This window comes from Cinclus cinclus, chromosome Z (genome assembly GCF_963662255.1).
Source record: "Cinclus cinclus chromosome Z, bCinCin1.1, whole genome shotgun sequence".
In the NCBI taxonomy this organism is placed as follows: domain Eukaryota; kingdom Metazoa; phylum Chordata; class Aves; order Passeriformes; family Cinclidae; genus Cinclus; species Cinclus cinclus.
In genome coordinates, this window is record NC_085084.1 from 14,955,006 (window position 1) to 14,967,794 (window position 12,789).

The 12,789-nt window shown below is 37.4% G+C and overlaps 1 protein-coding gene across 1 annotated transcript in view; it reads left to right on the forward strand.

Moving 5' to 3' along the window:
• Positions 1-288: 288 nt before the first annotated feature.
• TRPM3 (transient receptor potential cation channel subfamily M member 3) overlaps positions 289-12,789 on the forward strand; it is a 258,088-nt gene continuing 245,587 nt past the window's right edge. The window contains exon 1 of the mRNA XM_062513646.1: positions 289-396. Within this exon, the coding sequence (XP_062369630.1) occupies positions 307-396 (90 nt within the window). The 5' untranslated portion in view covers positions 289-306. The remainder of the gene's footprint in view (positions 397-12,789) is intronic.

Consider the following 12,789-nt stretch of genomic DNA (forward strand, 5'->3'; position numbering starts at 1 on the left):
CTGCCCCGCGCGGGCGGATCGCCTCCATCGCTGGCCTGGGGCCGCGCTTGGTGTGCGCGGACACTGCGCAGGAGGCTGCTGCCGCTGCCAGCCCAGCCCAGCCCAGCCCGTCCTAACCCAGCCCATCCTAACCCAGCCCATCCTAACCCAGCCCAGCCGAGCCCAGCCCAGCCGAGCCCAGTCTCTGCCCTGCGGCATCGCGGGCGGGACGCGCCGAGCGTGGGATGCCCGCGCCCTGGAGGGCGGCTTCCGCGGTAGGCGCTGTCAGGTCTGCGGCTGATCTCCCGGTGGGATTTACGGACAGTCATGAGCCAGACCGAGGCTCCCCGGCCACTCAACTGGACCATTCGGAAGCTGTGCCATGCCGCCTTCCTCCCCTCTGTCAGACTCCTTAAGGTACGGTGGGAGCCCGCTTTGCGTTCGAGAGCCGTGTCTGCGATGAGCACCCGCCTGGAGGGCTGCGGTCGGTGTTGCTGCAAAGTTAATTTGGAAATAGTCCCAACTTTACTATTAACTACCTTTCCTGCTGCCTTTAAAACCCCTTGTGAGCACCTGAAGGTACAGATATTGTGCCCCTGTACTCTATTCAGTGTGTTTGTCTGCCGATAAAGGTCTGTGAAAGGGGTAGAGAACGAAGTCAGGGACGGGTGGATATCTGTGCTTCAATTTGCTTTGTCTTATCAAGCTGTGAACTTCAAGGGCTGAAGAAGGTGTCTGTTTCTAAGGCGTGTTCCTTTGTGAGCAGCCTTCTGCTGTCTGTTCTTTGGGTTGTCTAGCCCCTAGTCAATACCTGAAGATCCAGTACCACTCTTACCAACTTGTAAGTGGAGCAATATGTGGGTGGAAAAGAATATCTTGGTTTGCTAAAAGCTGTACATGGGAATAGGATCAGTGTAAGACTGGCAGTGCAGACAGCATCAGTGAAACTTTCTGATTTTTTTTATTTGTTTAAACTAAGTATCACAGTTTTGAAGGTCCCTTTAGAAGTGTTTTTAAATGTGCTTTTTCTAGGAGATAATTATTTTCTATTGGAAAAAATTATTTGGAATTATATACTGTGGAGGGCTCTTATTCTCAGCATGCAAAGTACCATTACTACCATGTGCCTCACTGAAGCCGTTTTAGAGGCATTTGTAGCTGGAAAAGAAAATCTCTTCAATCAGTTTTTTGGTAAAAAATAGGTTACATTAAACCAAAAAAAGAGATTACATTTACCTGATAAGTCTTCTTTGTTCTTGGAACATCTTAACTGGAGCATACAGTGAAATTTAAAGCAATATACTAATTTCCCAGTAAGCTTTGTTTTCTAAAATATTTTATTCATTATAATATTTATTTCATTTCATCAGAGTGTTTGATAGTTTGGCTTTGAAATTAATATGCAGCCAGGTAAAGCATGGGTAGTCTGACAGATATGTTAGATGGTAATGTTTGCTATAACCATTTAATTTTGTGTGAGTAGCTTGGAAATTAGGTCAGTTCTTACTACTGCAACATGCCTGAGAAGTAGTGTAGCGTATAACATTGCACTTAGCAGACATATGCTGTACGTATAATTATTGTATATATGATTCACAAGTGACCATACTGTGTATCCTAGGAGGTATTTTTGCATCCTCACTAGAAGGGGCTACAGTTGGAAAATATTTCTATTTCCAAATCAGATGCATGGCTGCTGGGGGGTAAACTGTAGGCATGTCCAAAGAACAAAAGAAAGATAAAATTTAGATTTCTGAAAAATCAAAACATAACTAATACAAATCAGAACAAATCAGAAAGTGATGTTGATTGTTTTGGAAAGGCTTCCCCCCCCACCCCAGCCCCTGAAGCACTCATGAGAATATGCAAACTCTAACAGTCCCATGCTTTTAGAACAACATAATTTTGCTGGGGTGTGAGGATTCGGATGTGGGGAGTTTTTCCTGTCATTCTCTCTACCAGTGGATCAGAGGCTGAGGGGGCGTAGTCTGCAGTATTTCTTCTTTGGAGGACGAATGTTGCCCCATGTGTATGGTTTCTCTTCATTGCTTATTAAGGATGAGCATTGTGATTCATTATTAAAAGAGCTGACTAAAAAGGATTTTCTGAAGCTGCAGCTATAACCCATTAGGGAAAGATAGTAACTGGACCCTGCAGAGTTAAAAAGAGCAGGGAAAATAACCAGAGATAAGCAAGCACTGCACAGAGGGTGTGCATGGAAAGACCACAGTAAAGAAGGTGGAACTCTGGCTCCTCTCTCAGCTCATGAGCAGTGCTCATTGACTGGAGAGGGAAATGCATGCATCAGCATCTTCAAGGCTCCACAAAAAAGCTTAAATTTTTGCTCCTTCTCTTTGTCTTATTTAATGTGTTTAAAGCAAATGACTGACATTAAGAACAGGGACCCATTGTCTGAATTCCATCAGACAAACTGAGGAAATTCTCCTGTCACCAAGGAAAGAGTGTAATAACAGCAGCATTAAATTACAAGAGGGTTAGTACAAATACTTCCCTGCATATAAAATATTCTTTTCTATTTCATGTTTTTCTTCCCCAAATAAAGAGGAAACCTTTTTTTCTTTTTCTAAACGAAATATGCTCCTCTAAATCAAAAAACACTGGAAAGGCAAATGCAATAATCTAAGTAATTTTTAAAAATTTCTCAGTTTCCAATTGGATTAAGTGGTCTTAAGGGCTAATGCAATATTGTTTCTAAGTAGATGTTCACTAGACCCTTTCATATACAGCTTTTCTTTGCAGACAATGCCCTCGATAACAAAATAAACTTTGCAAAGCCTGATATGTTATAGCACATTTTTATTATTATATGCTTTATCTGTCATTGTCAAACTCTATTTCAATGTCCATTGTAAATTTAGAGTTAAACACAATTGTCTTTTTCATTTCTGTATTTAGTTTACAAAACCAAAGCTAAATGACAATTCAGTCCCAAGATAGGCTTTTTCCTGAACTTGTAAAAATGGAAGATAGCAGAGATTTCCTCATTTACACACACAGAAATTCACTGTGACATTACCTGGACCTTCCTAATAAAGGGTATGAACTTTTCAATCATTTCCATGGGTTTTTTTTTAAATGAAATTTTTAAAGTATCCTCTGGATACAATTTTAAATGCACCATCAGTACTTTCATAGTTACGGATCTAAAGAAATACTCAAATCTGGAACTGTATGGAGGCAAGGCTCTTTTTGTTGTCTTGAAATTATTGTTTAAATAGGTACTGGAAGGAGTTATTCAGCAAGTAGGTTAAGGTCTTGTTCCACCCTGTTGAAATGGATGAGCAGTGCAACTGACATTGGATAGAGCTCTGGCCACAGTGGTCTAATTTAATTTAGATAAGTTAGATTTGCAGATGCATCCAGTTTTGCTCCCTTTGCTTTTCTTCGAGGGTTATGTTCTGTTCTAACCCACTTCACTACCCTGATGTTTAGGTATAGTCGTATAACCCTATTTTCTCAGTTTTTCATTTTCTGACAGGCACATAGAGTATTAGGAGCTGTATTGGAAGTACAAATTAAAACAATTTCTTGGAGAAGATTTTTACCACTTGTGTCATCAGCTCATCCTTCACTGTTCCTGTTTTTTCCTCCAATAAGTTACTTCCTGTAGCACATTCCATGCTGTTTTTTTTTTTTTGTGGTTGTTTCAATATGCTTAAAACATGCTAACACACTGCTAATGCCTTCCTGTCTGAAGTAAGGACTGAGTGCTTTGAGCACATATGCAGAGAGGGTGGCTTTGTGCAGAACTGTGTTGTCATTCTGAGATCATCAGGTTAGTTTCAAAATACCCAGACATTTTAGAACTACATTTTGGGTTCTTAAAACAGTGAATGAATGAATGAATGAATGAATGAATGAATGAATGAATGAATGACAGCACGCTAAAAACTTTACTCAGAGGGCACTGTGCCCTAGGAGAGACTGCAGATGTTGTACTTCTGCTTGAAACAGATATAATACATGCCAGATATAATACATGCAGTCAAGAAATGGGCAATATGCTCAAGAAAAATAAAAATAAATAAATAAACCGTGAGTAAAAATGGACTGAATTAAAAAAAAAAGATCTGTAATGTGCAATAAGTTTTAACACCACAGATGTATAGATGTACAAGTGTAGAAATACTGCATCAAATATTTGAAAAGCAACAAATTACCTACTTTTTTTCTTAATTAGACTAGTAATTTTTTTCATAATGAATCTGGCTTGCATGTCAATAACTAGGCTTGTAAGACAGGAACCTTGGAAATACCAGAGGAAAGGAAACAGATTTAGTCAGAAGAAACACCAAGTGAAATGTTTTGCCTATTCTTCCACAGCATCCAGCTTGGCAAAAATGCCACCTTAGCTCTATGAAATAATTAAGAACATTTATCTGACCTGGGCAGTAGTCTATCCTAGCTCCTGAACTGGCAGAAGATTAAAGAGATTAGATATTAAATTTCTTACCAAATGAAAATCAAGGTCTTCTTTTTATTAATTATTTTTATTTAATTGCCCTACCAAGAATGCACAAGGCAACCAAACAGAAAATTAAAACCCTGAAAAACTAGCTGATTGGAATGAGACACAGTGTCTTTTGAATGTGTCAGTACATAGATATGAAATTTTGACTGGGCTGATGTATGCGAATAAAAAGGGTGGATAATAGTTCTCCTGCTACAGCAAGTTTGGTTATGTCCATAAAGAAGGTGTATACAAGAATAAAGGCTGGGAAATACCAGGCAGGCTTTATTAAGATACATGGTGAAATATCACACTGTTCAATGGCTTACATCAACTAAAATTGCACTGTTATTTGATTATCAAATATAATTTTGTTTCAGGATAATTTCAAAAAAATCTCATTTGCCAAATTAGGGCAAAGAATATTGCTTCTCCAGAATCGTGGAAGAGTGAAGTGTGTTCTTTATTAAACAGTAAATGTTTATATTTCTGAAGCCACTGCTGTGAGAAAAAGTGATTGTAAGAGAGAATAAAACTGCATGTTTTGGAGGTAATTTTATTTCTCAAATGGATTGAGGAATTTTTTAAAAAAAAGTTATTACTAATAGAACAGTACTATATTTCAGGAGAGATACTTTGATAAAGCATTTTTTAGAATACTTGAAAGGTGGACTTGTGTGCCATAATAATGAGAGGGAAGTGTTAGATTGTGCAGTCTTCAGAAACAGAAGGATAAGATTTTTATGCTATTTCATTAACTATCAATGAGAAAATGAGCAAAAATTTAAACACAAAAGCAGTCAAAATGCTAAGATTATTTGCTCTTTGCTACTCTTTTGATGTCCAGTTTGCAGTGAGTTCTAGCTTATGTTTAATAAATATGATTTCTGGTTACTATTTCAGTTAATTTACAGTATCCACCCTACAAATTGCAACAAAACAAGAGGACAGGTTTACTAAGTTTTGATTGAAAAATTTATATTCTTGAAACAGATCCTAATGTTATCGTTACTGAAGTGGTATAGCAAATGTTTTTGAAAGTAGTATGCACAATATGGACAGTAAAATTAAGGTAGTAGTTTACCTGTGTCTGCACTCAGCTTACTGAGTTAAATTGTAACAATGAATGAGCAAACACTATACATTGCTCAGGAGGATTTGATGCATTTGGGGAAGCCCTTAAGATCAAGCTGACACATAGTTTTGGAGAAACTATCAGTCAGTCCTTTCATAAATTCACAAATAGAAAAACTAGTCACACCTCTGTATATGGTGGGATGCTGTATATGTTGTGAAATATGGATAAGATTTACGTGTGCCTGTAAGTTTTATTCAGAAATAAATTATTTTATAAACTTCTGCTTTCCTGTAATATGAAATAACACAGTTGTGTCTGTCACCTTTGTAATACATTCTGCATGTTTCTGATACTGCTTCACAGGTTTTCTCTGGTGTATTATTTGTCCTTAGAAGCACAAAAGTCATGTTTCCAACAAACAGAAAGATTCAGTGTTCCATTCTGTGTTCTGTTCCTTGGGCCATCGGTGTTACCATTTAAGGATGGCAGGAAAAAGACATGGGGCTAGGGCATTGCTGTGTATTTGCAGTCTCCCACTTTAATGTAAAAAGTTCCCCAAATCAGGAGAGCAGTGGGTGTTAAAATGTAGCTTCACAACACCTTTGCACAGGTGTTCATGCATTACTCTGCTCAGCTGTCAGCTGTGCCTCTAGTATCTTACATTCTATAACAGTAATGGCACAATGGTGGTGACATTTCACAGCTGATGCCTTTTGGAGGCTGCACATTCTGAAAAACTGCTTATTTCTTGAAGTCATGCTTCTCATCAGCAGTAAGTTGAGTTGATCCTTTAATGTGGCTACTGGGCATGTTCATGTGTAAGGATTTTCTGACAGATTATGCCAGTTCATTTCTTCTGAAATAAAATTAAATGTGGAAGATGATAATTTTTTTTCCATTTTATATAAAGCACTCTCTGGTTAATTCTTTGGTGCAGTGTACATTTTTTATAAGATCCGGGGCAAATCAGAGCTTGGTCACTGTTTGCCTTATTGACAGAATCTGTTCCATGAGTGTGACTTGGGTTGATGGCCACTGACTTGGAACAGATGTAGCATTAAATTAGTTTCCACAAAAAGGGATATATTACCAATCAAGAAAAAACAGAATAAGGGATAAAAACAAAGAGTGTAGTGGTGGAAGTCATGTTTCCATGGAAAAACCTACATGGAAGAGGTAGACACATCAGTGCCATTTTGATGACAGAGACTGTAGTCTACTAATGTCATGTAAAGGGAAAAAGTAGTTTTGATTTTCAAGTTGGAAGGAGCTCTGTGAAAGCAAAGTTTCTTATTTGAAACCAGAAAATTTTTGTGAATAAAACCAAAATATTTTTCTTTCTAGGTATGTCACTACCATGTGAGTAGTTTGTTGTGTTGTTTTTTTTTTTAAACAAACAAGTGATAGAAAAGATAATGTTAAATTTTCAGTCTTGATGCAGCAGCTAAAGTAGAAAAATACTTGTCTGTTTAAAATAAGGAATCTGCAACTGCTACAGGTTTTTATCCTTGTGCACCTCAGTATTATTCTCAGTGTTTTTTCCCCTTTATCTGGCTTTCATTAGTGTCTCTACCTTCATCTTAAACAGTGCAGTGAGGTTTTGCCTTCCTCTGTGCCACATGGCCAGGGGGTTACAGTGATGAAGATGGTGTATCAGAGAACTGCTCTAGGATTTTACTGGGGTATTTTTCTGCACACAGAAGATTTTGGTTCAATCTCTGCTTCTCATGAGGTTCGGCCTCTTCAAGTTTGGGTACTTACAGGAGGTGGCAAATGGCACCATTTCCCGCTGGCCTTTAATGGATAATACATGAAACATTGCATTAAACTTGCTTATCAGAAGCAAGATTTCTAATTTGTGACTGCATAAGAGATGATTTCCAGAGAAATAGAAATGTTTTTTAAAAGTATTTTAAAAGTATTTTTTGATGTGTATTAATAGAAGAAAAAATTAAGAGCACTTCTTCTGAGCACAGTATTGTTAAATGCTACTAAGTGTAGAAATCATACAATCAAGGGATTACAGGTACAATGTGTTAGAAGAATCTTGTCCTAAGAGCATAAGATTTTAGTGTTTCACTATACTGTTCCTTCTATTTGAGAGGGTGCCATGTGAAAAATTCAGGGCACAAGACCATAAAGTGAAGCTGAGTGGTTTTATTCCACCTGAATTGATAACAAGACTGTGCTACAGTGTAAAAAGAAATACCTTTGGGGCTCTCTAGAAGTTTATGTCAAAGCTGGTAATAAGGTGTGAAATAAAATCCCTTCATCAAAAATATCTTTGATTCCCCAAGTAATATAATGACATGAAACAGTCTGACAAAGTGTTTTTAAAAGTGTTGAGGAAGTTACTAAAGAAAATATCAGGATTCTGTTATGTAATTGGAAGAATCAGCAGGCAGACTTTTCATTAGTGAAAAGGTGATTGAGTGAAAGACTATTTTTCTTTTACCTTTTTCTTCACGTGTTCCTTGTAAATGCAGATAGAGGAGATAGCAACTTACTGACTTATCATAATTAAGAATTTAGGGAGGATCTCTCTGTTTCAGAAAGATGCCCTTTTATTAACTTACTGTTGTATTGAACTGGTGTGGCATGTTGCCACTGGGTCTGTTATAATGAAATATCACAGCTATATTGCAGTGCAGTGGCTGGATTTTCATCTTTGCATATAGCTAGGAAGAGAGACCAAAACAACTGGTTAGATGAATTGCAGGGTAACCTGAGGACCTTTCAGACAGACTTTCCTGTGATTGTTTGTAGTGTTTTCTTTGTGTTCTGAATAGCAGAAGGGATTTTCTAAATACACTATTCAACTTTTGTGTTCAGTACTTCAAATTGTTAGGTAGTGTCTTATGCAGGAGATGAACAGGTTTGATGAATGGTGATGTTTCTGGTTGCAAATTGTACATTCTTACATTAAAACTGTGAATATCTGCACCACCCAGACATAATACTACAGCTTTTCTCGGTTTTTGTCCCTACATTTCTGGGCACCTCTCTATTGGCCTTTTTCCTGAACCGCATCACTCAAAGAAGTTTCCAGATATTTATCTTCGTCCATGCTCACAGAAGCAGTAGTGGTGTGAGGTTATAATGCCAATAATGGTGACAATGAAATTGCAACTTGCAATGCAGCTTGTCTGAGCCAACCAAAGAAGAGGTCAACTCTCTCTGGCTGAAGGATAGGTAGATCAGGTATCAAGATTACCCAAAATGCTTGTTAGACAAGCAGAGCAGTAGTTAAAGGTATCCCTTTGGGTTTGAATGTAACAGTTTTAATTTTGCACTGTCCTTGATACTACTGGCTGCAAAGTGATACTTCTTGGAAGCCATGTACTTTTTTAAATTATTCAGTTGAAATCCAAATTTGTCCTAAATAAGAATATGGTGTCAGTTTTTTAGAGATCCTACACTTACCTTCTTCTGTGATATCAGGATAAATTCAGATATGCTGTGAAAAGAGACATGCACGTGTTTTTCTAAGTTCCTAAAGCCATGACTCCTACATGCAATCTTTCCAGTGACCTAACTATGTTTCTGAGGCATCTGCCTGGATCTTTCTTGCTGCACTTAAAATCTATAATTTCTTGTTTTGTCCACTATGAGCAGAGGGGACAGATGTGGCAGCTTTTTCTGCTGAAAGTTCTTGTGTGGTGTTTGGAAATTGTTTAATAGATCCATGATATATAGTTCTTTGTCATCCTCCAATAAAGATTATTAGATTGTTTATTCCACTACATCCTCCACAGAAGTTAGTCTGAGAATCCCTTGTGGCTCATCTTTTTCTCTTTCTCTCGATGTCAGGTATCTTACTGAAAAGACCAGCATGGCTATGTGAGACTCCTGCTCAGTCTTCCATTCTAATTCTAGCTCTATAAACTGGGGAAGGGTTCATAAGGAAACAGAAGATATCACAACCCTCCTTCATTTCAGTGTCCTGAAGAGACTGAATAACACTTCTGTTAAATTGCTTACATCTTTCTGATTTAACTGACTTTACGAGAAAATGAGTTGACTAACAGCTATGACTTCAGGGAGAGTTTTGGGAGAGCAGTCCCTTTCTATTTGCACAGCAGAAATATTCTTGTTTCATCATGTAGCAATAAAACCAATGCTTTCTAATGGCCACATTAGCAAAGAAATTTTGAAACTCAATGTGGGGGACAATCAGCAGCACAGTACTTATTAAGATACTGAATTTAAAACATATGTGCTACTTTTATTACATACAAATGAGGAAATGTAATGTGTATGTGTATTTCTCTGGAATAAAAAGGTGATTTTGAGCCTTCTAACACAATTAGAGGGGAGGGGAGGCAGAATAAAAATGTTTTCAGAGATATCCTAGTGAGAAATTAAATGTGATAAGCATATTTTATCTTGATACGTGCTGTTACTTAAGAATAATTTAAAGATAAAAATCTGATATATCAAGACAAAAGTATCCCATGCAATTCCTTATAATGGTAACTGTGGGAGCTTTAGCTTATTCAGGATGGGAATAGTAAATTGCTCAGCGAGCTGATTCCTCTTAGAATCTGATAACTGCTATTACTAACATATAAAATCTAAGGATGAGGTTATTTTCTTTCTGTTACTTTTATTTCCTAAGTAGTGCAAATTCTCTACTAAAACATCCCATGATAAAATGGATGTCTGGGGAGTTAGAGCAATGACAAGAACTACTTATCACTCAATATTGTAGTCTGTCACATATGTCAATATAGTAGGAAGTCTTTAAGCAAGTACTGAAATGAGCAAATAGTTTGCACATAATTACCTGAAAGTTAGCATCTCAGCACCATGACATATGTTAGCATAGTTAGTTTCCATTAATTTATTTCTAACTCATCTTAAATCCAGTTGTATCAATGGAGAGACACCCATTTTTGGGATCGTGTAACCCTTATTTGCCAGATATCAGAGCTTGAAGCTTGAATGGGAAACAGTTCAGTAGTCCAGGATATGTATCAAGTCTATTATGTTATTTTGGTTAATGACTGACTGTGTGTTCAGGTTTTCTCTGCTGCAAATGCTTGTGTGGATAACCAAATGTACAATTTTTTCCCATATCAAATCTCATACATATGCCTCTGAAAATAAGTGAGGAGGGGAAACAGCTGAACCAAACTACTTAATATTGACTAAATATGACTATCTGCAGAGAAGGACGTGGAATATTTATTAATTAAATTGATTAGAAGCATAACATAGAAAAAAAACTTCTTTTTCATTTTCTTTGAGCAGAAAGTACATGTTCACTATCCATGTCAATTCTAGCCATTGGTCACATCAATGTAATCAGAAAATGAGATTTTATCATAGTAAAACCACATCAGTGGTGGAGTGTTGGCTCCTGGTGCTTTGAAAATGCATAGTGGAGTGCACTCCTTTGGCTTGTTTTGTGGAATGCAATTTATTCAGTATCAGTGGGTTCACTTTATGTGATGTTGCTTCAAGCACTGATGACTGGATTCTTTTTGACAGTCATCCCAAGCCTAGTTCTACTCTTAGCACATGGAAGTAAGTAAATGCTCATTTGAAACTCAGAGGTCATTTCATGTCAGGAAGGATTTCTCTCCAGTGGTTTAAGCTTGGCTGACGTGGTTGTTGATCCTAGTTCACACTTTCTTCTTTAGCTTTGAACAAAACAAGGTTAATACTGCAACACAGTCTGAACTAAGATGGCATGTGTCTCTTCTCCCATAGCATTTCCACCATAATGCAGTTGAATGCAATGGATGTGTATGAATGGTCTAGAAAAGATTTCTGCCAATGAAAAAATCCAGTTTGGAAGCATGTATTGTGTATCATCATGAGTAAGGCTACCATTAATATCCTCAAAATTGCTTTATAGTGCCTTATTTTTGTGTGCTTGGAATTGATAGCCCTCGAATGTAGACTGATTTTGTGGAAACTGCTGAGTCATCACACTCTGGAGTAACAGTCCCAATTAGCAATAACAGCCTGTTACCTTGTTCCCTAAGGCTGAAGAAATCAAAATTGCAAGGATGAGGAACTTATAATGGGTCTGTATAAAAACCGTTCCACTAAAATTTAAGGTCTTTCTGGGTTTCCTGTTCTGTGCTTCCATGGTACAATAGCTGTGCTTCTGAATTTTGCATTTGGTACATTTCTCAAAAACTCAAATCAAATGTCATTAAAACACTTGTTTCCTGCTGTGGGGACTTTCAGCTTTTCGCTGTCAGGCCACAGGCAAAAAAATATAACACACTTGTTTCAATGTTAATATAAAAAACCAGGAAAGTTTCAGTAAGGGATGAGATGCTGATAACTCATTTGTGTAGTTGTTATGTGATCTGAATACTCTGTGAATACATAAATTCTAAAATGCATTATACTTAAAGCAGTGATTATTAATATATCCCATCTCTTTGGATAGCATACATATCAGCAGATCTCTGTACTACTTAGGTTTTTTTAATTCCATTCATAGAAGTTTAAAAAATTAAAAAATTGAAGTAAGTTGACAACAGAAATATTGACAGGACTTTATAAACACAATAAAGCAGATGAAAATAGAAAAGTTAAAGAAATTTCTTTGGATTTCATGCACAAAATAAAATACAGATGCATTTTAGAATGTTTTATTAATATCAGTTTGTTGCAGAAAGTTTACCTAATCAAGTTAATCCTTTCACCAGCTGCTGTTTTCTCTCTGCTTCTCAATCTCATTCCAGGCTGAGCAGATTAATAATTCCTGATTTGAGCTAAAATTAGTTAGCTCATCCATTTATACTTGGAATCACAAAATTACAGAATATCTGGGATTGGAAGGGACCCATAAGGATCGTTGACTCCAAAACTCTTAGTCAGTGCAGAACTGTTGAAAATAAATAATATAACTTAATCAGTCCTTGAACTTTGGCAGACTTGGTGTCCTGACCACTTCCCTGTGGAGTGTGATCCAGTGACCACCTACCCTGCAGGTGAAGAACCTGTTCCTAATGTCCAACCTGTACTTCCGAGGAGGAAGCTTCAAGCCCTTTCCTTGTGTCCTGTCACTGTTTACCAGAAAGAAGAGATCAGCCATTCTTCCTCTGCTGGCCTCCTTGAGGTAGCTCTAGGTTGTAATGGGGTCACCCCTCATCCCCTGTTCTTCAAACTAAACAAACCAAGTAACCTTATCTACTCTTTCTCAGTCTTCTCTTGAGGGATCTTGCCAGATCTCTTGCTGTGGGGGTGCACTCCATCCTCTCATCCCCAGTTTGTACATACAACCAGGATAATAATT